The 26,038-nt window shown below is 33.2% G+C and overlaps 1 protein-coding gene across 1 annotated transcript in view; it reads left to right on the top strand.

Annotated features, from left to right (window-relative positions):
- Positions 1–26,038, top strand: part of LOC140439468 (ATP-binding cassette sub-family G member 1-like) — a 302,118-nt gene that overhangs the window by 270,684 nt on the left and 5,396 nt on the right. The window contains exons 5-8 of the mRNA XM_072529394.1: positions 1,959–2,197; positions 12,340–12,620; positions 19,005–19,173; positions 21,942–22,198. Of these exons, the coding sequence (XP_072385495.1) occupies positions 1,959–2,197; positions 12,340–12,620; positions 19,005–19,173; positions 21,942–22,198 (946 nt within the window). The remainder of the gene's footprint in view (positions 1–1,958; positions 2,198–12,339; positions 12,621–19,004; positions 19,174–21,941; positions 22,199–26,038) is intronic.

Raw genomic sequence — 26,038 nt, 5'->3', positions numbered from 1 at the left:
CTAACTTAAAAATCTACAAACGTGGTTTAACACAACAACCACAAATCTTTTCAGAGCACCAGTAACCAAAATACAGATTGCCATGATGGTCGTCAACATCTAAAACGGATAGACACTACATGTCATTGAATGCCATAGTCTGTGGACTAGTACGCATTTCGATGCGCATCGTCCCGCCTCGAATTTTCCCATTGGCTCTTGACCTGGAAATCCCTATTTATCGCTCGAACAGCGCATATAAATATTGGTCAGTCCCTCACGGGCTCTCCGAGAGCTTAGTGCTCTCGGGGCTCTGCTTGCTGCATTTATTTTCTGCATACTCTGTGGCTGAGAATTGTTTCAACTTAACTTGGTGTTTTTATTTCGACGAAGAAATTGTCATGTAAGAAATATCTTGCCTTTTTCAAGGCAAGACACCGAAGATAAATATTTTCCAAGTCCATAACCCGAAAATGGACTTAAGTAGAGGAGCTCTCGACAGTATATTCGAAGCCCTCTACAGAGCACCCGGGGATAACAGAAGGTGGTTAGACCCTTAATTGTTCCCCCGAGGTGACATACAAGCATAAGAAGAAAGTTATCATTTCAGATGTAGTAACTCCATCTCTGAATAAAAATTCCAAATACCTACTCTGTTTTTGTCCTTTTTAACTGACGATTTGGCAATGACATCATTTTTTGGGAACAAATTGTTATATTACATACAGCTGCGAGCTTGCACTCACTATCACTTTAAATCAAAAACTATATAAGGAAGCCCTTCAATTAGTATTTCCACCACCAGAGAAAAAAACCCAGTACTTTCTGCCCGATTACATATACAGGTAAGAACAAAAATAGACAAACACATAAAAAAGAAGGAATAACACCAGATTTTAGAACAAGAAACAACAACTTAGGCAAATATATTAAGAACAACAAGAGCCAAACGAAAAAGCACTTACACAGTGGTGTATACAATCTTAAATGTGGCAACTGCCCAAAAACTTACATTGGTCAAACTGGTAGAAATTTTAACAAACGTATAACAGAACATAAAAGTCCTTTCAATAACAGAAAAACAGATTCTACGTACGCACTTCACATTTTTTAGACCATAATCATTCTTTTAATGACGAATAAATTCTTCACATTCAAAATAAAAGTTTTAAGCTATCTTTATTAGAATCTATGGAAATCAATAAATTAAAAAATACAGACAAAATTCTGAATGACCAACTTGAGACAAACAAGTCTTCTCTCCTCAACCTATTCAGTTGAAGACTATAAAGTGTAAACTCACACCAAAAATAGATCACTTCAAAAAAATCAGAGAAAGGCACTCTGCGAAAACAGCTGTAGTGATAAGAATATATAATAAATTTTGTGGAAGTTTTGAAAACAAAAGTTTTCAGTGTTTTATTGTTACAATCACAATTTATTTTTATAATTACTAAAAATTTAATCTAAATCTAGGTCGGTAATTAAATACATACGGACAGTTCGGAATAAAATGTATCAAATGAAGCAGTAGGGCTTTAATGAAAGAAGATTAAACATACCTTAAACTAATATGACAATGATAACATGATAAAAATAACAACCCAGAACAAGTTATTTAGGGACAAAGATACCACCAATGAGGTATCTGAATAATATTCTCGACCATCGTGACAGACAATTGTATTTTTTTTTTAAATATTGTGTATTGTGTCATGTTTATGATGCTCATCCTATAAATACTTCGCGGTCCTCACTTATATTCTATGTCCATAATATTTTTTCATTGATTATACAGTATTCCCTATGCTACCATGATTCCACTAATTTTGTTTTTCTTCATATATATATATATATATATATATATATATATATATATATATATATATATATATATATATATATATATATATATATATATATATATATATATATATTATATTGCATATGTAGTAAATACTTTGTTATTTCTTTTTCAGGGGTTTAGATGATCTGTCGTGTTCCCAGTGTATTTCATTACTGAAGAAGATCGCCGAAGGTGGTCGAACTGTGATTTGCTCTATACATACACCAAGTGCCAAAATATTTTCACAATTTGACAACGTTTATATTTTATCGGACGGACAATGCGTGTATCAAGGTTACGGACCCGAAGTAGTATCCTATTTAAGTAAAGTAGGAATTGAATGCCCTAAACACTATAACCCAGCAGATTTTAGTAAGTATACTTTTAAACTTAGAATGAGAGTTTTACATTTTTAAACAATTCTCGTTCTCAAGTGACTATAGGTGGCAAAACTTGTTTTGAAGACGGACGAAATAGGGATATCGTTTGTTGAAATTGTATATTTGATAGGGAATTTTAAAAGACCCTAGTTGAAGGGCAAACAAGCTTATTATCTTTAAACTTTGATTAAATTTATACCAGTTTTAAACTCAGTTTTAAACTAAAGATTTATTTAAATTTTTGACATTTCTCCCTATTTTATTAGTTATCTATTTTGACAGCAGTTGGCAGCATGGTCGTTTGAGAACGCGAATATCTTGTCCATAAGAAGGAATGTAAAGGTAGTGGGGACAAAAATATTGTTAGTCGGAAAGTGCCATTTTGAGAGGCCACATTAAACAAGGAAAGACAGTCTCTTTTCTTGTTTAAGAAATCCAATTTAGTTGGGTTATGTTATTGTTTGTCCCAACTGTCACATGAAATCTTATTTATGTTGAAGTTTTTTAACAATTGTGTCACATTTTAGACTACTGTCGTTAATATTTAATTAAAACTTTCTCGTCTAAGACACATTCTGAAAAATATTTTATAGCTACTGTTAATAAGTGTCAGACAATTTAAATTTGGCGCCTTTGCATTTCCGGATATGTCCGCCATATTAAGAGGCAACTTTTATGAATTTTGGTCTCTTTTTCATAACGATTAGATTCCCTCTTTTGTTTTTTTGCTCGATGATCTTGTCCAAAGATATCTACAAAATCTCTACAAAGATTTTTACAAAATCAAGTCTGTCATCTATTACGTCTGTCATAATAACTTCACAGAATTGTCGTAAAACTACGTAACTACCGAAAAATTTATTAAATTGTGTGGTTAAGGTAATATGAAGGGTAGGGAGATTGTGACGCGCACTGTGTACGCCTCTTTATTGTAAACTAACATAATGCTGTTATTTTCTTTAAGAAATTATCTTCAGTTGTTGATTTTACAGTTTATTAATAAATGAACAAGTAAAAGTATTAAATATTGTTAGTGCGGCATGCATCAAACTTCCTTTTCCTTATTAGATAATTCCCATTATTCGTACAATTTCAAAAATCAGTTAGCGACCAGTGAGTCAAAAAGTCTTACAAAATATGCAGACATACAAAAAAATCATATCGATTCTTCGAAAGTCAAGAATTTTAGTGTTGTTAGAGAAAAATCATGGAATCGTTTATTTTGGAAACAGAGGTCATGTTGTGAGACTTGAAAGGAATTGAAAAGCATCAAACACCAAGGGAGAGAAATGCTGACAAATAAACTACCAGACGTCCACGACAACGCCAGATCACATACTCATCTACTCAAGACTTTTTTTTTAATTGCCGTATTGCAAAATTACAGTGGGAGCCTAAGAGGTTATCCATTGAATTCTAGAGGCAGCGGTGGAGGAAATCTTTTTTAGACATCTAACTCACGGAGCAAGACACCCTTACATCTTTCGGCCGAGTAGGATACTAGGCCAGAAGACTTTATATATAATAACTTTGTATAATACTTTCTTATCGGCGGCATTCTTTGATGTTCTGCCAGGTAGACTAGGAGGGCAGGTGAGCTAGCTGTCATGTCAATTGTTTGCCTTGTATCAAGGTGACAAAGGACTGACAGAGACGCGAGTCTAAAGAAGGCAGGCAATAATGTAAAGAGAGTCCTAGAAATAACCTAAATCCTGAAATTTTATAACAACTGTTGAATATTTGGTATCAATCTGGCAGCAGCTAAGACCGGAACCATTTGCCAACTAACAGCTGACCTATAACAGGTGTTTAGGTAAAAATCTTGATATACAGATTGTAGTCAGGAAATTTTTTTGCAATATTTTAGGATTTCTCTGGGGCTTATTTATTAGACCCCTTTTGGTTTTCATAATATTTTTCAGTGATTACATTTTTTTAATATCATCCTGTTATGGAAATAGATAAAATCAAGTTTGATCAAATGGAAGTAAAACAGGAAGTAAGTGACAACTCCTATTCAGCAGAAATAGAGAATAATGAGGTGAATGATGCTCTTTTTGATACTAAAATCAAGTTTGATCAAATGGAAGTAAAACAGGAGGTTAGGAACGACTCCTGTAAATCAGAAATAGAAGATAATGAGGCAATTAAGTAGATTAATTATAACATATGTTGATATACACGCTGTAAATTTGATTCTAATATACTTATTACCTATTCAATTCCTGACAAATTTATTTTATTATCGCCAAATTCAAATAATTATTGCTAGAATCATTTTCATAAAATCGACACCAAATTATTCACTGATCTATGAAGTTTATATTAGATATTACTCAAGCAGTATCACAAATTATAATTCTATCTAATCTATTCCAATCTTTACACCAAAACAGAGTTTCGCAAATGTCACTGTTTACATCTTCTTTGGCTGTGACCGTCAAGTCGGTAACGGTAATCTTATAACTGATATACTAATCATTCTTTGGCGAGGTCAAAAAGTCATACTATTTATTCGTCTTGATAAAGAATAATTGATTACCATTAATGATCCACTCGTGTATGTCGCCCATACTTATTTCTAATTAAGACTTTATTAATTTTTGCACTGTTGACCTTGTTTCATTCTTACACTGACCTATTATCTATAATATATATTATCTGTAATGTGACAAAAAGCTAGTTATGGTGAGAACAGCTTTTAAACAAACCAAAAGTATTTTCTTAAAAAAGTTCTTTACAAAAAGAAATCTTTAATTATGTATTATTGCTCATCTACAATGAATAAATCTTATTATCTATTAATTCGTATCAAAACAACAGTATAAATTATATGTGGTGAGCTAAGTGGATCTTCCTGTACATCTTAGGACTTAAGATAATTAAAGATATTATGAACAAGTTATAGGTAAGCACATTTAAAAAAATGCAAAATATATAATATTAGTTTCAAAAATATGAACCGTTTCGCCGCTGGCAGTATTTACAAAAATGTTATTTCCAATTCAGCTGTTGTCCCTGGTGCTAATCACCACCAACGTTAAAAATAAAAATAACTAATTATATTTAAAAACATGTGGATTTTTTCAGTACAGTATTCATTTGGTAAAAAAAGGGTTAAAGAAATTTCAAATACATCCAATTACTAACCATTACTAACTTTCCAAGAAAAATTTATCCGGCCCTACCATTATTCGTGCCGAAGGGGAGAGCGCTATAAAAGGAGCAAAACTGTTAAAAGATGACAACATCGACATGCTGGTAACAATTTTCAATGAAATATAATATAACACCGGCTACATTCCAACGGATTGGCTTTATTCAACCTTTATAATGATACTTAAATCAGAAAAACGGCAAAATGCAAAGACCACAGACTGATCAGTTTAATGAGTCGTTTGCTTAAAGCATTCTTCGCATCCTGCACACAAAAATGTTCAGAAAGCTGGAGGAGCTAAGCGGCGACACACAATTTGAGTTCAAGAGCGGCTTGGGTACACTTAAAGCAGCTTTCTGCTTGACGCTTGTACAAAACTGCATGGACCAACGAAAGGATTTATTAATCACATTGTAACATAACTTGTCTGATTGGGAGGTGGGGTGATTGAAAAAGAAACAGAAAATCCAGCTGCAAGTCGGTTTATCTTGCAAACCGGGGCGTTTAGGTATTTTGTAGGATACAACGGTGAGCTTTGGTACGCGCGTCTATAGATTTGGGATGGGGTATATTTAAAAATCGGTAATTGAAATGTGTCAATGAAAATAATGGAATTTGGTACTAAAAAATGGGGAAAAAATACAGGACGCCACCTAGTCCTTTGTTGAGGGACGAGAAAAACTCGACACTTGACCTATGAGAAGATTGGCTTAAAAAGGATAAGAAATATAGGCTAAACCTCTCTAAAAGACCAAAATGCATACATAGTCAAAAAAGGAAGCAAACACACGTACCTTGTATTATTGCTCTACATTTCTATCTAATTTACGTTCTTATTAGTTATCAGAAGAAAAAAAGATTATAGGAAAGTAATAAACAAAAAATGGCTACAAATTAACAATTTTTATTACTTAAAAGTTCAGCCAGATAAAAGTATTACAGAATGTCAACAAATTAGCAAATAAATAAAACAAAGCAGAAGCGAAAAAAAACACAAATTTAGACAAATCCGGTATTAAACAAATGCTTCAAATACTTCTAAAATTTGATGGAATTTATAACTGGGCAAAGCTGTAAGATGAATTCAAATTGTAAAATTTAGCAAAACTACTTACTCTGGCATACTATCTACTTTTCTATACTATATCCTATTCTACCTCAACTATAGCATACTATCATAGTATCCGCCTATTAAAAAATAAATATAACCTATAAATTAACTAAACAAAAAGTATTAAGTACTTTATTAACTAAACATGCAAACTTTTAGGCTTTACACAAAAAAAAAACAAAAGATCATTACGGAACACAAAAAAAATTAAGGGACATATTATCCTATATAAAAAGAACTTTGCACTTCACTGCACTAAATACATAATATGTAAAATTAGTTTAAATGAAATCAGGTTTGATTAGTTAAAAAAATTGGCGTGACCAAATGTCTCCATAGAACATTTCAGCTTCCATTAATTTGTTTCATCAGAAAGAAAAGCGAAACCAGAAAATAATATAACTTACAGTTTGTCCTTTTATCTCCAAAAAATCCATAAACTGCAACTTAACTCAGATCTCCCGTATTATTTCATTGAGTTCGTGCTGTCACCAAACTAAAATAATTCCAAAGGTACATTCAATTTCCGAAAATGTTTTCCAATCTTAGAAGCACTAATTCAGAATATATATGGTACTGGATCCCCACTGGGGAAGTACGAACTTCTTACATTGAGGGCGATGGCGCTACCATCGCCCTCTGGAAATGGAGGACTTCCTACCTCTATGATCGTTCTCAAGGAAATGCCAGACTTCCGACCTCTACCACTGCTCACCGGGAAGTGAAAAACCAAAATCAAATCTCTCTCAACATTCCCTGGTCCAACTAAACAAAATCGAATCTTTTATCGACCGCTTATCATTTCTTTCTCACGTTCTTCTATTCAAATTTTCCGACGAACGCAATTCATTACAAACAAAAACAGACATAAATTTTGTTTTGTTTATTATAGACAGACTCCAAGCTGTTTAGATTATCAATCTCAGAAACGCAAAAAGATTAAGGATCTTGTTGGGATCCCTCGACTCTTCTTCTCATGGCGCCGTCTCCTTTCGAAGGTTGGCGATCCGAATGGCAATCGTAATTTTGGAAATTGCTGCGCAAAAGATTTCTGCGGACGAGCGGTCGAACCATCTCCTTAGGTCTTTCAGCCACGAGTTCTGGCGTCTTCCTACTGATATTTTGCCCTGTACTTTTCCTTCCAGTCCATGATCCCTCGATATATCGGGTGAAACGAAAATGCTACAACATGCCTCGATTATAAAAAAGCGTTTGACACCGCAAACACGATTCAATAATAAAAATGCTATACCACGTTAACATTGACGAGAAATATGTAAGAACTTTGATCAGATAAAAGGCATATATCGAGCACAGTTTAATTAAATCTTGCCCAGAATTAAACTGTGCTCGATATATGCCTTTTATCTGATCAAAGTTCATTTATTCGAGCATTCAACCTTATATTTAAATATGTAAGAGTTATCCAGTATCTCTACTATTGGAATCAAAAAGCATGATTGAGGCTGGACAAACTAATAAACATCGAGCAATTTAAAATTTTAAGGGGTATGGTTCAACCTCTATATGAAGAATATTCTGGCAGTCGCAGTTGAAGACTCTGAGTGTGGTATAAAGGCCAACAAGTACTCGATAAATAACATTCGTTACGCCGATGACATCGCGATAATCACAGACAATGAACATGACATGTAGTTAATGCTTGATAAAATAAATATCGTAGGAAAAACATATGGCTTAAAGATAAGTGCTAAAAAATTTAAATGCATGGTAATAAGTGAAAAACGCGTTCTTAAAAGTACAACTGCAAGTAGATAATGCTCCAATCAAGAATCAAAACATTCAAATACTTGGGAATAATGGAGAATGACCAATTGAATCCTTAATAAGAAATAAAATGCCATACCGGATAAGCAAGGCAAACTTTTAATAAATTTAGCCGCTTCTATTTAACCGCAATATTTCCTTCAATCTGCTCTACAGGATGGCTAAATGGTATGTGTGGTCTATATTAACCCTTAAAAATATCCTCCATTACCAAGTTGGAGTCCTTTTAAATGTGGACCTTGTAGACCACAGAATGTTTCGGATACCATGGACAGATAGAGTGAGAAACGAGAAGTCTTAAGAAAGGCCGATACTGAGAGAATTACTCAACCTGACCAAGGTACGAAAAATTGGATACCTGGGCCATATCCTGAGTGGAAAAAATACGCAATCCCGTAACTAATTAGACAAGGAAAGATTAAGGGCGAGAGAAATAGGTCGCAGACTAATGTTGTGGCTACGGAATATGAAGAACTATATAGACAGGCATAAATAGCACTGGCGAACTTTTCCATGCCGCAAAAGACGGACGTCTGACCTAACGATAATTCGTCAACACAATAAAGGTGCACGGGGTTCACTATAAGAAGAAGATTTATTTAATTCTCGTAAATTAAAGTTCTATCGTGTTATCAAAAGAGACAATGATAAAAACTAAAACCATATTTCATTAATACGTAATTAATAAATAAATATAGGAATTAGTAGGGAAGCCAGGAGCAAAATTAAATTTAATTTTATTACATAAAAGTTAGTATCTTTGAAAAGATATGTTTAGCCCACAACAACAGTCCGGACATATTCCATGTGCGCCAAACATGCTTGAACCAATACAGTCCTTAATTAAACTGTTACCACAACAAAATATATAGGTAGTGCCATGTTTCGTTCAATAAATTCCGAAACCGTTAACACCACAGGTCCAGATAGAAACACGATAATTAATATATCAAGATTACTACCCCATAACCTCAAGACAAACTTTGACATACATATTATCGCAAAGTTCTTAGATACAAAATTCCATATATTACAACAATGAAGAGAGAGCGGAAACAATGGATGATAAAGAAAGAAAAGAAGTCTAAAAAATACAATAAGAAATTTATGTCAAAAAACATTATCTGATTTTGTTTCGAAAACAAATCTAAAGAACCTACCCCAAGCACTTAACAAAGAGACATTGGAAACTAAACAGACAAGCAACAATAGTAATGAAAGAGACAGCAAACGCCCACCAATATATTTGTTCTAAATAGTAATGGTAATGAGTTTACAAATTAAATTAGTATGGAATCAAAGCTCTTAAGCTTATAATTTCTTATCTATGTGGCAGTCACCAGGCGGTAGTATCTAAAGGTCATCTCTCCGATTTTCTATCCGTAAAGTTCCGAGTTTCACAAGGTTCCGTCTTAGCACCTCTTTTGTTTATTATTTATGTCAAGGATTTGCCTAAATTCATATCTCCATATAAACTCATACAATTCGCAGATGATATGACATAATGACCCCTATTCTGTAACTACAAATCGAATAGAAATGAGTCAAATCGAATAGAGGTCAGCAAGTCAGATCGGAATTACTATCGGAATGTTGTGTAGAAATTGATTTCGACTAGACAAGCCCTGTCGAGATCAAGTTTCGACATCGAAATTGGTCTTGACGTTTGTTTTGACATTAATTTGTTGACTTTGTTAGTCTGACATTTTTTAGTCTGTGGTGTTATTTATTTAGAAAAAGTTCACTAAATAATTTAACGGCTCAGCAGATGTCTTTTTCTTTGGTGTTCCGCTTGCCATTTTGTATTCTTGTAGCGAACTTTTTAAACTTAACCAAAACAAATCAACCGAATAGCAATCATGATTGCCAAACTCCGTAGCGGAGAGGGCACTTGAAGAAGAAGAAGGAAACAAATCAAAACTACTTGACGACAAGCTTGAAATATAATCTTCTTTTTTGATATATTTTTCGCGCGCACTAGCCTTTCCAGTAACATAACGTCACAGAACACTTATTTCTCTTTTTAGTGCGGGGTTGCCACCAACTTTTGAGCGCGTCAAGTAGAAGTTGACGTTTTTGATTTACACCGATTACGATGTGAGTTACAGAATGCCAATCCAAACACAAAAACGACGCGATAGATATCCAACATTCCGATTTCAGGTAATTACGATTCGACCTGGTCATTTCTATTCGATTTGTTAAAAGTTACAGAATAGATGTGATTTTTTAGTCTGTGGTGTTATTTATTTAGATAAAGTTTACTAAATAATTTAACTGCTCAGCAGATGTCTTTTTCTTTGGTGTTCCGCTTGCCATTTTGTATTCTTGTAACGAACTTTTTAAACAACCAAAACAAATCAAAACTACTTGACGACAAGCTTGAAATATAATCTTCTTTTTTGATGAATTTTTTCGGGAGACACTAGCCTTTCCAGGAACATAACGTCACAGAACACTTATTTCTCTTTTTAGTGCGGGGTTGCCACCAACTTCTAAGCGCGTCAAGTAGAAGTTGACGTTTTCGATTTACACCGATTACGATGTGAGTTACAGAATGCCAATCCAAACACAAAAACGACGCGATAGATATCCAACATTCCGATTTCAGGTAATTACGATTCGACTTGGTCATTTCTATTCGATTTGTTAAAAGTTATAGAATAGATCTGAATAATATCATATGTAGGCATATGTTATATCAGGAAAAAATAATGATGATTTAAAAATTTCTTATGAGGAAGTTTCTATTAAATCTAGCACATGGTTTGCTCCAAACAATCTTAAACTTAACTTTGATAAAACGCAAAATTTTGGTTATATCTGCAAGTAATTTACATAATGATCCAGATTACAAAGAGACTGTTAAACTGTTGAGAATAACCATGGATAATCGACTGAACTGGTCGGCCCATATCTCACAACTAAAGAAAAAGCTATAAGTCCATTATTTGTTATTCGCCAACTAGCAAGGGTTATCAACTTTGAAACATTAATAATGACTTATTTTTCTTTATTCCACTTCCACCTAAACTATGGATTAATCATGTGGGGCAATTGAACAAATGCACATCAATTTTTTAGGATGCAAAAAAAGCTGTCAGGATTTTAGCAGGGTTTAGTTATTTAGAGCCCTGCCGACCTTTCTTTACCAAATTTAAAATTTTGCCGCTACCTACTCTGTTGATGTTTCAAGTCCTAACTGAAATTCACAGACAACGGGCACATTTCTTAAAGCAGTCTGATGTTCACGTTCACAATACGCGAAACTCTCACTATTTACGAACAAATCGTTGTAGATTACGTCTATCAGATAAGAATTGCTTTAATTAAAACTATTACAATATTTTACCAAAATGTATTAAACAGCTAAGCTGTAATAGTTTCGAAAAAGTTATAAAAAAATATCTTCTAAAACATTGCTTTTACTGCTCAGAAGAATATATGACTCATTGCAGAACATCCAGTGAACTGCTTACCGTGACTTCTATAAATATTCGTCTGTTTAAAATGTGTTCTTGTTTGTGATACATTTAAGTAAGCAATTTGATTAAACCCAGCCTGTGAGAAATGTTCACCCCTAAGAATTACGTTCGGGTGTAACAATTCATTGGAGCGAGGTGTGTTAACTCAAGTAAAAACAGGAGTCACCCCACCGCGCTCCAGTGCTCCAGACCCTCCCTTTCCCCCCTATAGGACTCTGATGCACGATAGGGGCACAACATGGTTTCCTAACCGAATGCAAAACAGCGTATTGTCGCTATAATCTTGTTATCTTAAAGGATACATTTAAGTTACGTTTTATATTCCTTTATATACTATTGTATGTATTTTTTTGTGACTTGCTACACACAATATTTGTATTTGGTAAGTAGTTAAACTCTACAACGTAATAAAACTCTGTTGCTTAAGATCTATTGCTGTAAAATAACTATTATATAAAATAACCTATTTTCAACTTCTATTGTATTCTTTCTTTATCTTCATTCATATTTGTGATTTTTTTTAACAGTATTATTAGAAATATGTACTATTCAGACATTTTAACTTTTTTAAATGTTTTTCTTTTGTATTTTAGTTATAGAAGTTTGCTGTAACGAATATGGTAATTTCCAAGAACGGATGGTATCTGTGATAGACAATGGTCGCAATATTTATAAAACTTACGGTAACGTACCACAACTACAAGAAGTCGAACTTTCCGATAAGGTAGACAATCGAAGCAGTATTTCATCAATATCAATAAAAGAAGAAGTGTACGCGGATTTAAGTTCGTCAGATTTTAATCATGAGTCTACCTGGTTTAGCCAATTTTGGATCCTAACCACCCGATTATGGGTGCAGATGTGGAGGGATAAAGTAAGTGTACTAATTAAAATTAAGCCTCTATACCTAATTTTACCTTTGCAATTTGGTTATAAATTAAAATATAAAACTCGGACTTTATTCGACATTACAACTAAATATTGGGTATTCATAGCAATCATCAAATCACTATATTACGTGGGTGGATTGATATAAAACTAGCCTTTGATAGAAAAAACAAGTTTTTTTGGAATTAAATCGATTTATTTTTCAACATAGTCCCCTTTAAGCTCGATACACTTAGTAAGACAATGTTCCAATTTTTTTATTCCATCCGAATAGTACTTTTGCTCGAGCTCTTCAAAATAGGCCAAAGTTTCAGCGACGACTTCATAATTTGTTGCGAAACGGCGTCCTCCGAACCATTTTTTTAGGTTTGGAAACAGGAAAAAATCGCTGGGGGCAAGCTCTGAGGAATACGGTGGGTGTTCAACCAATTCATAGCCCAATTCGTGTAATTTTGCCATGGCGACGGTCGATCGGTAAGCCGGTGCATTGTCTTGGTGAAAGAGCACTTTTTGCGTTCCAAACCGGGGCGTTTTCGACGCAATTCGGCATCTAATCGATCCAATAACGCTGTGTAGTACTCACCATTAATTCTTTTTCCTTTTTCCAAGTAGTCGATGTGGATGATGCCCTTCGCATCCCAGAAAACAGTCGCCATCACTTTGCCGACAGAATGTGCACTGTTTGCTTTCTTCGGCGGCCCTTCGCCGCGTTTGCGCCACTGTTTCGACTGTTCTTTGGTTTCCGGTGTATAATAATGCACCCAGGTTTTATCAACGGTGATAAATCGGCAAAAAAATTCTTCGCATCGCGCCGTATCATCGCCAAAACCGTCTCCGAAGTGGTCACACATTTTTGCATTTGATCGATTGTCAGCAAACGCGGCATCCATCGCGCGGATAGCTTTTTCATGTCCAAATGATGGTGAATGATGTTGTGTACGCGTTCGTAGGAAATGTTTAGAACCTCTATTAACTCGCGGGGCTTAATCCGAAGATCTGCCATAATCATGTTATGGACTTTGTTGATCATTTTCGGCGTGATGACTTCATTCAGCCTCCCGGGACGCTCATCATCAAAAACAGTCGTACGACCACGAACAAATTCAGCTTTCCAAAATTTTACTGTTGCTAAGGAAGGTGCAACCTCACCATAAACTTCATCCAGGTCGGCTTTGATTTGCACGTTCGTTTGACCCTTTTTGTGGGGGAACTTAATCACCGAACAATACTCGACTTTTTCCATTTCTCCAAAAAACACGAAATTTGCTTGCTTTTGACGGCTGTAAAAACCAAACTAATTGTTTTTAAAACTTAAAATTTTGACAGATGTCATGTCATGAATGGCAAATGTCAACACCAAAACCAATTCGGTATCAAGTAGCGCCATCTATCAAAGGCTAGTTTAATATCAATCTATCTTCGTATAGACTTATGGAGCCCAAAACATATGCTACATCAAAAATATATTTGAGAAAGAAAAAAACCTGCTTACAAGTATTCTAATAAAAAAAGGATTTTCTATTGTTATTTATAAACAAAGAATTCAAAGATCAAAGAAAGCAAATAACAAAACATTAAAAATGATTCAGAAAGGCTGACAAGAAGAGATTTGAAAAAACAACAATACCATATTATGTGGCTTTTCAAAAAAATTAAAAATGAATTTAAATAAATACAACACAACATTTAAAACAATCAACATAACACACTGTTATCTATTCTTTCCAAAACAACAGAGCCAGCAACACACATTAGGGATCATAGAACTGCATTTATAAAATACCTTGAGAATACAAACACTTTTATCTGGGAGAAACTGCAAGACCACTGAGTTGAAGGATAAATGAGTATCCACAATCAACACCAGTATCGATACAGATCCAATATGAGACAAAGCCTTCCATCAATTAATTCTTTCTGGAAATTTTCTCTCCAAACGCTCAAGTAGTTCTTGGTCATTCTGTGTAAGTGTCCATGTTTCTCGTCCACAATTAACACCAGTATCGATACAGCTCCAATATGAGACAAAGCCTTCTTTAGAACAGTCATTCTTTCTCGTCTATGTATGGCAACTCTTTTGCGTAATTGAGTACAGCGATCTGGGCTTTTTCTGGTTAATATTTCCACCGGTCTTTCATCCCTTAATTAATTCTTCTTGGAAATTTTTGCTCGAAACGCTCAAGTAGTGCTTGGTCATTGTGTGTATGTATTCACGTTGCTGGTCTCTATGTTGACAATGACTTTTTTAGTGTTCTATAGTCAGTTTAATTTTCCTGGGCTATTTTGAAACCATTTATCTTCTCAGGCTGTAGTTACATTCTTTGTAAGTTTTTTGCTGGCAGTGTTATCTCCAGTCAGTGACAAACCTAAATATGAAGATATCCACACCCTCTAATTCAGTAGCATCAATCGTTAATCTACGATTACTTAACTTATAGAACGCTTCAGTTAGGGAGTAGTTGATGCTAGGTCGATATTATCTGCATATCTGACCATTGGTACAAATTGATTAAATTTTTTTCTATTTTTATGACTATACTATTGATTTACTTTTTCCAGTGCAAAGTTGAATAAAAAAACCGACAGTCCCTCTCCCTAGCTCATTCTATTTTTATAATGGTATGTACAGTACTATGTATGTACATTTATTTACTGCACAAAATGTTGGGCAGTAAATTAAATTAATAAATAAAATAAACAAAAGCAAAGACCTGCGGAGACGCTGATATAATACATACATGCCGGTGAAGATTTATTGGAAGAAATACAATTATAAAAGCCGACCCCGTATAGCGGGGCGACTAGCAAAAAACAACGAAAAACTTTATAAAAGTATACAACAATAAATGCGACGTAAAATACGAGAAGCAAAGAATCAACATCTAGCCAAACAGTGTCATGAAATTGAAGACTCAAAAATGGATACGACACGTTTAACAAATATAAAAAAGTGAAAGGAGTGACTGCTATCTTTAATAAGAGATAAACTACACTGCTACATGATGAACATGGTAAAGTAATATTTGAAGTAGAGGACAAACTTAAAGAATGTGAAAATTACATTAGGAACTTATTATATAAGATGATAGGATTAGTTCACTTCCGGATATTACTAATTGAGACGGACCCCTAATAACACGCTCTGAGGTAACGCAAGCCATACGATCATCAAAAAATGGACAAGCGACAGGTCCTGATAAAATTACAAGGGAAATATACAATCTTATAAATGATAGCAATGTTTTAGAGGATATAACTTCGTTTTTCAATACCATTTACACCAGCGGACACCTACCTAATGGTTGGTACAATTCATTGTTCATACCAGTCCAGAACCATCAGTTTGTTAAAAGCATATGCGTAAAATTTCGGGCCAATGCTTTTTAAATGCATTCATTTGTTTCGAATTATGAGAAAACTAATAATTATTTTTGAAAAATTTAAACCCAGAATGAAAGATTACATTATTACCGAGGGTCGAAAGTCCCTTAGAATAAACAAAAGTTTGTTCAAATGAGATATTTGAAATTAACAATCACACTTAATTTTCTCTTCTTTTTCGCCCCTGTAACTTACTAAAATAAACATTATAGAAGTTTTCAGGGACTTTCGGCCTTTGGTAATAATGTAATCTTTCATTCTGCGTTTAAATTTTTAAAAAATACTTATTAGTTTTTCCAAGATTCGAAAAAAATGAGTGCATTTAAGAAGCATTGGCCCGAAATTTTACGCCTACGCTCTTAAGCCATTTATTGAATTTTTTTCTAAAGGTAATACACGGCCGTATATATAATAAATGCGAGGAATACCCAAGTGACACACAGTTTGGTTTCCGTAACGGGTTTGAAACGAGAAATGCATTATTTCGGATAAACGTACTTTCTCAAAAATGTCGTTATATATGTATGTGTACTGTTGTTTTATTGACTTCCAAAAGGCATTTGATCGTGTTAAGCACTCTATATTGATCGAAGTTCTAAGATACATTGGCTTGAATGGCAGAGACGCGGTATAATTGCAAATTTGTGTTGGAATCTTCTTCTTCCCTCTTGTATGTTTTAAAGCCTGTTTCTTCTTCAATATTAGCCTCCTAAATTGTCTTAATTATCGCACCATCTTTTTCTTGGTCTGTCAATACTTCGTCCATTTGATAATTTATTTCGTGCTATTCGTACTATCCTATATTCTGCCATTGTACTAATGTGTTCGTTTCACTCCTGTTTTCGTTTTGTCATCCATCCATTTTTGTCCTCTATATCGCATGCCCTTCTTATGTTTTCGCTTCTCTCCCTATCAAACAGACTTTTCTCTGATATTTGTCGAAGTACTTTCATCTCTGTTGTTTCTATTAGCCGTCTCGTTTTAGATGTGTCAGGTCTTAGTCTCAGGATCTCCGTAAACTTAGATATCTAAACCTTGCTTCCGGCTTCAGTATTTTCCCATCAATTTCGATTTTACATCGATTTCGGTATTTAGATATCATATATTTGGTTTTTTCTGCTGATATTAACCTATTGTATTTTTTGGCTGTTGTATTGAAGATTTGTGTTAATCTTTGGAGCTCGTCTTCTGTCTCGGCGATTATTGCGGCGTCGTCTGCATAACATAATATTTGGATTTCTTTGTTCCCCATTCTGTAACCATGACCTTTACATACTGCTTATATTATTTCGTCCAATATTATATTAAAGAGAAGTGGGCTTAACGAGTCACCCTGTCTTACTCCGCTTTGTACTGGTATACACTGTGTTAGTTTTCCATTTACTTTTGCCCGTATTCGATTATGGAAGTAGATGTTTTCGATGGTTTGTATCATATTGATTGGTATGTTTCTTTTATACAGTGTGTGTAAGATGTCTTCGACTTAGATGCGATCGAAAGCTTGTGTCAGGTCTATAAAACATAGATATGCTGGTTTATTGTACTCGATGGCCTTTTCTGTGATTTGTCTTAGTACAAATACGACGTCTACGTAGGATCTTCCGGATCTGAATCCTTGTTGTTCATCTGATAAAGTTGTTAGTTTGTTGATTTTGTTAGTTTGGACTTTTGTAAGCAAAAGTGCGGTGTACAAAACATTGGTATCATTATGCTCTTTCTTCATGCGTCTGTTATCTTAATAAGTCTGGTTAATAAGTATACAACAATATATAAGACCGTCTATATATGTAAATAGTACCAAACTTAAGCAAGTGGAGTCATGGTGAAATAAGATCCCGAATTGAGCAGGTCAAAGCCGCTTTTAGAAGGATGTTTAAGGTATTATGTAACAGAGACTTAAAATTGGCAATGCGGATCTGCCTACTTCGCTGCTACGTGTTCTCGGTCTTACTTTATGGTCTTGGACTTTGAATAAAAATGATCTAAATCGCCTAAAGGCTTTCGAAATGTGGTGCTATAAAAGAATTTTAAAAGTTTCCTGGGTGAAAAAGATTCGAAACTCCACTATACGAGAACGTCTAAGCCATACTACTGAGATTATAAAAATTATCAAGAAGAGAAAGCTGGAGTACTTTAGACAAGTAATGAGAGGCCTCAAAAACAGATTGCTACAAAACATTATGCAAAAGAAAATAGCAGGCAAATGTAGTCCAGGACGAAGAAAGAATTTATGGTTGAAGAACTTGCGAGATTGGTATGGTATTGTTACAAACATACCTTTTAAGTTGGCAGTGAATAAGAGTAAGATAGTTCGTAACCAACTTTCTGAAAGGACATGGTACATGAAAAAGAAGACCCCGCATAGATAAAAGGCAAAGATGGAACGTATGTCACTTTGCTTCCTCCAAATCCATAACACAGTAGCTTCCACTTCTCAGAAAGTAAAAATCTGTATTTTCCCAACCATATTGGATATACCTCGAGCAAATGCAACTTTATCCTTTAGGAATACACCCTCTGCTGCTTGGTATCTCAAAGAAATTAAAACTTCTTTGGATCGACGGAATATTGAAAGAAAAAGTATCTGGCCGTGAGAATACTAAAGAAATTGTAGCGGTTGATTAAACCAAGGTTCCAAGCGTCCAACGTATCAGGCCTTTCAAACATGCCCAAACCCTTCTGTAGAGATCTGCGTAAAAGATTTCTTAAATTTAAATCTAAAAGGTGAAAACCTTTTTGCTTTAAAGAGAGCATATTTAAGGTTATAATACTTAACTGATATTGATGTTATGCTAACATCCCTTTAAGTCAGCAAATAAATTTTTTAATGACCCACCTTTCATCGAAACATTAATAATATTTAATCTGTAGATCACTGTGTACACAGAAGTATCTGAGAGTCTGTAAAAAAGAAGTAACTCTTATAAACTTAATATTTTTTTATTTATTATAAAAAAATAACATTTACATTTATTTATTTCCTTTTTAGACTTACTTAGTAATGAGGACTGTCCTATATGTAATCCTTGCACTTCTAATAGGATCACTATATTATGGAATGGGTCAGGATGGGTCTAAAACCATTTTTAATTTTGGTTTTTATTACTGCTGCCTTATATTTTTCATGTATATTCCTATGATGCCAATGCTACTGCAATGTAAGTATGTTATGAGTATTTACAGTACATTGTCCCTAATTAAAAATCTACACGTTTCATGTTTATGTTTGGTAAATATAACTTTACTGTTGTCTTAAAAAAATTAACTGCTAATGTTATACAGACATTTGTTGTTTATAAATGGAGAAGAAAACGTTTTATCACAAAAGGTAATTAGCAATATCACTCAAATAGTGTTACAAAAAAATTTTTTTAATAATAAATTAGTTATTAAAACGAAAACCATAAAATTTTATAATTACCGTGATACAAAAGGCAATTATGCCTGAAGTAATGAAGAAATTATGAACAATCATAAATTCCTTATGGTACACTAAAAGTTTGTAGGGTAATAGTAAACTTTACTCAAAAACTTGATACGACTGATGAGATTTATTTTGAAATAATATTCCCTGTACAATAATGGTCTAAGTAAAAATATCTGAAGAATTAGAAAGAATATCAAATCAGATTTAAGTGATTTTTCTCTTCTTCTTCATATACCATTTCTTCTAAGAGGATTGGAAATCATTATGGAACTATGCAGCTTACATGGTAGTGCTCTAAATAGTTCAATGGAGCCACATCCACAATACACAAAGTCAAATTATTCCCTCGGCTTCTGTTTTCTCGTATCTTTCTCTGTATTTTCACTTAAAGACGATTATTACGTTCACCTTTTATTACATGTCCTAAATATTGTCCTTTCATTACACTACTTTCTCTTTTCGCATTCTCCTCAACACCTCGACATTTCTGACACTATTCACCTAACTTTTTCTTAACATTCTTCTGTATGCCCAAAATCCGAGTGCTTCCAGTTTGTCTGTTATACATTTATTTAGAGTCCACGTTTCCATACCATAATATAAAACAGAAAAAACATAGCGTCTTATCTTTAAAGGCATTGTGACGTCTTATTGTGATACAGAAAACTTTCTTCACTTTATTAAATAGACTTCTTACTTATCTCATTTTTGACTTAACTTAGTTCATGTTGTTATTATGTTGGTTAATCGTAGTAGTGAGATATTTATATTTTTGAACTTTCTTTATTTGCTCATTCTGTCTACTTAGACTTACTTGAGGTGGTTGTCATTTTGTGACTACCATAAAGTAAAATATAATATGGCATTAAAACACAAATTAGTCATCAAACTTTAACGTCTGAATCGAAATCAATAGAATGATATAACAGTTATTTCAGTATCTCTATTTCGCCAGCCGTTCGAGCTGATTCCGATTCAAACCAAAAAGTCTAACTAACGTCTCCAAAATCTTTACACTTTCAGTATTGTTTGGGCACAGAGGTGCCACCTGCTCTGGTGGTGAAGAACTAAACAATTAAATAAATTGTTTTTTGTCCTCTGGCCTCTCGAAAAGTATTAGTTGCTTTCAGCAAAAGCTTGCTATTACTCTGATGAAATAAAATCCATATATTATGGCATTGCAGCACAAATTAGTCAAACTTTTCACGTCTGAATCGGAATCAATGGAACAATATAACAATTATTTCAGTATCTTTACTTCGTCAGCCGTTCGAGTTTTACTAATTTGTGCTCCAATGCCATAATATGATGGCTTTTATTTCATTACACACACACACACACACACACACATATATATATATATATATATATATATATATATATATATATATATATATATATATATAACGAAAAGAAATTTAATCTTTGCAGATAAGTTAAATAGTAAACGCTTAAATATTGGGGAAATCTGCAAGAAAGACTCTAATGAGTATCAATTGTTTCGCCGAACGTTTTCGCCAAAGAGAATTAATTTGGCTTCTTCAGGGCTGAAAGAGAATAAATTATAATTAGCTACCATATATTATCTATTAAAACATTATTGATCTTACCGTAACTTAGAATTGTAGAGTTAGAATATTAAAAAACTTTGCTAGTAACATAGTGGTGTTTTTTGATACTATGTGCAAAAAAAGTTTTTTTTAAGGTTTGAAATGTATGGTAGCTTTGAACTTAACACGCAAAGGTATACCCAAGGTTAATCGAAAAACCCAATGTAACTACATTTAAAAGGAGGTAATTCTTTGAATTGTCGGCAATAACTAAATTTTTGATTTTTAGAAAGTTTAAAAGTGAGGTTCTGTTTTAGCCAGAACGCAAGCGCTGACAAATTCAGTAGTTCTTATGAATCTTTATGTCGTTCGTCTACTGAATTTGTATATATTTGTATTGTATTTGAATATATATATATATATATATATATATATATATATATATATATATATATATATATATATATTATATATATATATATATATATTATATATATATATATATAGATATATATATATATATATATATATATATATATATATATATATATATATATATATATATATATATATATATATATATATATATATATAATACATAATTTTTCAAGTGATCAATAATGTGACTTTTTTGTAGACTTTAGTGATATCCTAATCTAATTAGAGATCCTGTGAAGGGCTGAGGCTACAAATATTTAAACATGTTTGAATAATATATACACTTTAGTTCTTTTATAGACAATTAGGGATTTAGCCACTATATCCTAGATTGTCTTTAGTATATAGTAATACAATCATTACTACCTATATATAATCAAGTCCAAAAAAGGCACTACTTACTGTACTAGAGAATTGTTATATTATACATAATGCCCACTGATGTATGTATACATACTGCAGATTATCTAAATAACCTAACAACTTAAAATGTTATTTATGTTATTTTTAGTTCCTCGAGAAATTCAGTTAGTGAAGAGAGAACATTTTAACAAATGGTACCGACTCAGTGCATATTTCTCAGCATTGTCCTTCTCGACCGTGCCAGTACAACTTTGTCTTGGAATTGTGTATGTATCGTGTGTTTACCTTTTAACAGACCAACCGTTAGAGCTCCGTAGGATATCGATGTTCTTTTTCATTTGTATTTTGACCAGTGTAATTTCTGAAAGTCTTGGACTTCTGATTGCTGCTCAATTGAAAGTTGTGGTAAGTACAAAATATTTTTATCATTATTCCAAATACTATAAAAATAAAACCACGATGTTCCAATAATATTATACAGTCATCTTTAATGTGATAGGTAGAGAGCATAACGAATTAAAATTTTGTTTGACTACAATTCAAACACCCAAATAAATCGTTAAAAAATGGGTGTGAACCATATTACAGAGGGATCCCAATAGATATTTTTAATTCATAGATACCAGTATAACACTACTCTGGCTTTTATAAGTTGATTCTGAGAAACAATTTTAACTATACATCTATTATCTAATATATTATCTATTTATAAGGGGAGGTATGTTGTTATTTTCCCCTTTAATTATCGTTGAGTTCGTTCAATTATTTTTAATTAGGCAAAGAATGGATTTTCAATGTTAACAGGTATTTATTTGGCACTGTTCTTACATGAACAAACTGAAGATTAACAAGACTTAGATAAAAAACAAAAAAAAACTAATAATCCGTATGGCCCTTTTTCTAGTAGGACGCATTGCACATCACAGAGCGACCTACAGGGTAGGCAACATACACAACACATTGCAACACATGTTGCATACACTAAGGAGATTTGTTACATATTATCGTTATTAGGTTAAAAATTTGACCTGAACGGAAATAAATAAAAATCGCTGTAAACACTTAAAAATGATCTGGTAAAGCGTTGTTTTAAATATTGATGATCACAAAGTGGAAATTACCAAACAAAATTTACACCATGGGGAAAATATTTTTTGATTATTAAATGTTGCTTTTGTGACTATTTTGTATTCACCCTACGATATAAATAAGATACATAGCATTTAAAGACAAACTTTTTTTGTACTCTTCTTTTATTCCTATTGCTTACAATCAAAATTAAACAATCAAAAATACATTTTTCCTAATAGTCTAAGATTCCACTGCAAGATCACCATTTTATATAAAATACATTTCAGTAATTTAACTGGTCTATTGTTTAAACTGTTCAAATGTTTTGGCAAACATTTGGGTTCCTAGGGAAAATGTAACGTTGTCAGCGTGTATGATTCGACTTGAAGTTATCTGTAATGTTGTAGTTTATATCTTCCTCTATATAACGGTAGATAATGTATAAGATCAACAACGTCGTCACAAATTAAGGCGATGTAACTGGCAAAAACGCCATTGTTGTATTATTAGTGGAAGGAGCTTTTAAGCTGAACAAATAGACCATCAGATAATAAGGACAATTAATGAAATTAACAAGAACAACAAGACCAGAGTTATAATGCCAACAGGGGAAACAGAATGCATAGAACTAAAAGGAGGAATCCACCAAGGAGACCCGCTCAGACCATTGTTATTCAATATGGTGATGAATCAAATAATTCGCGAAGTAACAAAACGACACGGATACCACATGGGAGCGCATAAAATCACGATACTATGCTATGCCGATGATGCAGTACTAATTGCTGATCACGAAGATGACCTACAAAGGCAGCTCCATACCTTCAATATCACAGCAAACAAATTTAATATGAGAATATCACTAGAAAAAACTAAATGTATAGTGATCAGTAAAGAGCCGCGTAGATGCAAACTAAAAATAGACTTCAAAATTGTAGAACAAGTAATGAAATTCAATTACCTAGGAGTAGAGATCACTAGTGACAGGGATATAAGAACAGAGACTACAAGGCAAGCATCAAAAGCGGCAAGAGTAAGTGGTTGGAGTGGTTGGTCCAAAACCATATGGAGAAACAAATATCTGACCACGGAAAGCAAAATGAAAGTATATAAGACAACAGTAAGACCAATCCTAGCATATGCAGCGGAGACAAGGACCGATATAAGAAAGACGAAACAATGAATCAACAATATCGAAATGAAAGTATTAAGATCAATATCGGGCATATTATTAAGAAACAGACAAACCAACAGAAGTATACGCGAACAATGCAATATTCAAAATATTAATAGGTGGATAAAAACAAGAAAAAAACACTAAAACCAACATGTACACCGAATGGGACCAGATAGATTAGCGAACATCTGTAAAAACAACAAGCCGTACAGCAGAAAACCCGTTGGAAGGCCGCCAAAAAGGTGGAAAGATAATGTACACTCAACAACGACTGAAACAGAATAAGAGGCAGACAAACAAGAGTAATCCTAGTCGCGCGAAGAAGAAGAAAAAGCTTTTAAGTTAACTTTTTGTGAATTATGAGTAATTTAGGCTAATTCAATTTGGTGACAAATAATAAGTATGAAAGACAGTAGTAATAGTGAACCGTATATCAAAAAGAAACGTTACAATTTAACACCCAAAGAAACAACTATGATCGAAAATGTGCTTGAAGGACTTATAGCCAGAAAACAAAATATGAATGTAAGCGATGTAGTTACATTATGTAGTATTTTGACAAAAGTTTCCGAAGCTATTGTGTATAATTTAAAGAGAAAGAGCAATAGTACCCTTATTGAAAAAGAAGAAATCATTTTATGGCTTACAGATGAAACGTGGTTAAATGAATGACATACTGTGACAAAATGTTGGCAGGATTTAATTGTGAAAAATGAACGACAAGCTTTCCTAGATAATTTGTCGACAGGTTTAATAGCCCCATCTGGAAAAGAAAAACGCCTTATTATTAGTCATATTAGTAGCTACTCAGAATTTGTTAAACGGGGTTTAAATGCCTTTGTTTCTAAAAAGACTGGAGACTTAATAATAAAAAAAAATATTAAATTCAATGAACCAAATTTGAAAAAATCGAGTTACTAAACTTAGCACGTTATCATAAAGATAAATATATTAAATATGATACTATACCCGATATAACTTATGTGTGGGCTCAAATAATATTGAAGTAACAAGAAACCATGTTACTTTCAAATTTAATTCTCTAATAAACAATCTGATTAATAGTGCCGTCAGCAATATGACCTCACAGTCGCGAATAAAATTTATTGAGCATGTAATGAAAGAAGAGCAGAATATGTGAAACTTTGATAACTTCATTGACATTACCATGGAACTAGTACCTAGTTGTGGATCTAGGCGAAGACACAACTGATGAATCTTAAGATAATATAGATGACTCAGATTAGATTATATATAATGTTAGTTTTCATTTGAACATATTTTTTATATTTTATGGAAATAAATATTCAGTTAAGGTTACATTTATTACTAGTACTGTTTTGTACCAAGAATTGTTCAAGTAATTCAGTTTTACCTGTGCTAAAAGTTACTATAGTAAAGTCGTTTTACCCTGTCATATTTCGGATTAACGCCCGAAAAATAATTTATGACTCTAGTTACAGCCACTCTGTTATGCTTTCCCTTTTCTACCTGCTTTGTGGTACCGAACCCCCTACTGGTCGGCTGTAGTACTTGAGGATAAATCAGCACTACCAAAACAATTTTTTTATAAATCGTGAAAAAACGTATCGGTTTTAGATACAAAAAAACCAATAATCGTAAAGTGTTGTGCGAGCTGTTCAATGTTGTTGGAAAAAGGTGGAAATTTATAAGAAACTATTTAAAAAACAAGAATTCCGAATTTCCCAGACAATTTGTGTTTCTTGACGAAACATGGATTTTTGCGAAAGGAAATAATACCAAATCATCCTGGCAAGATGATTCTACCAAATGCTATTCGAGTACTAGTGCGAGTAATGGCAAAATATATATTATATTGCATGCAGGAAATACGGAAGGTTTTATACCCAATGCTAGTCTTATATTTTCTTCGACAAAAAAAAAATTGATGATTACCACGGAAATATAGACGCCGATATTTTTGAACATTGGTTTGAGGAAAAATTATTAAAAAATCTGGAAAATCCGTCATTAAT

Source organism: Diabrotica undecimpunctata, chromosome 4 (genome assembly GCF_040954645.1).
Source record: "Diabrotica undecimpunctata isolate CICGRU chromosome 4, icDiaUnde3, whole genome shotgun sequence".
In the NCBI taxonomy this organism is placed as follows: domain Eukaryota; kingdom Metazoa; phylum Arthropoda; class Insecta; order Coleoptera; family Chrysomelidae; genus Diabrotica; species Diabrotica undecimpunctata.
This window is presented reverse-complemented; position numbering and strand designations above follow the sequence as displayed.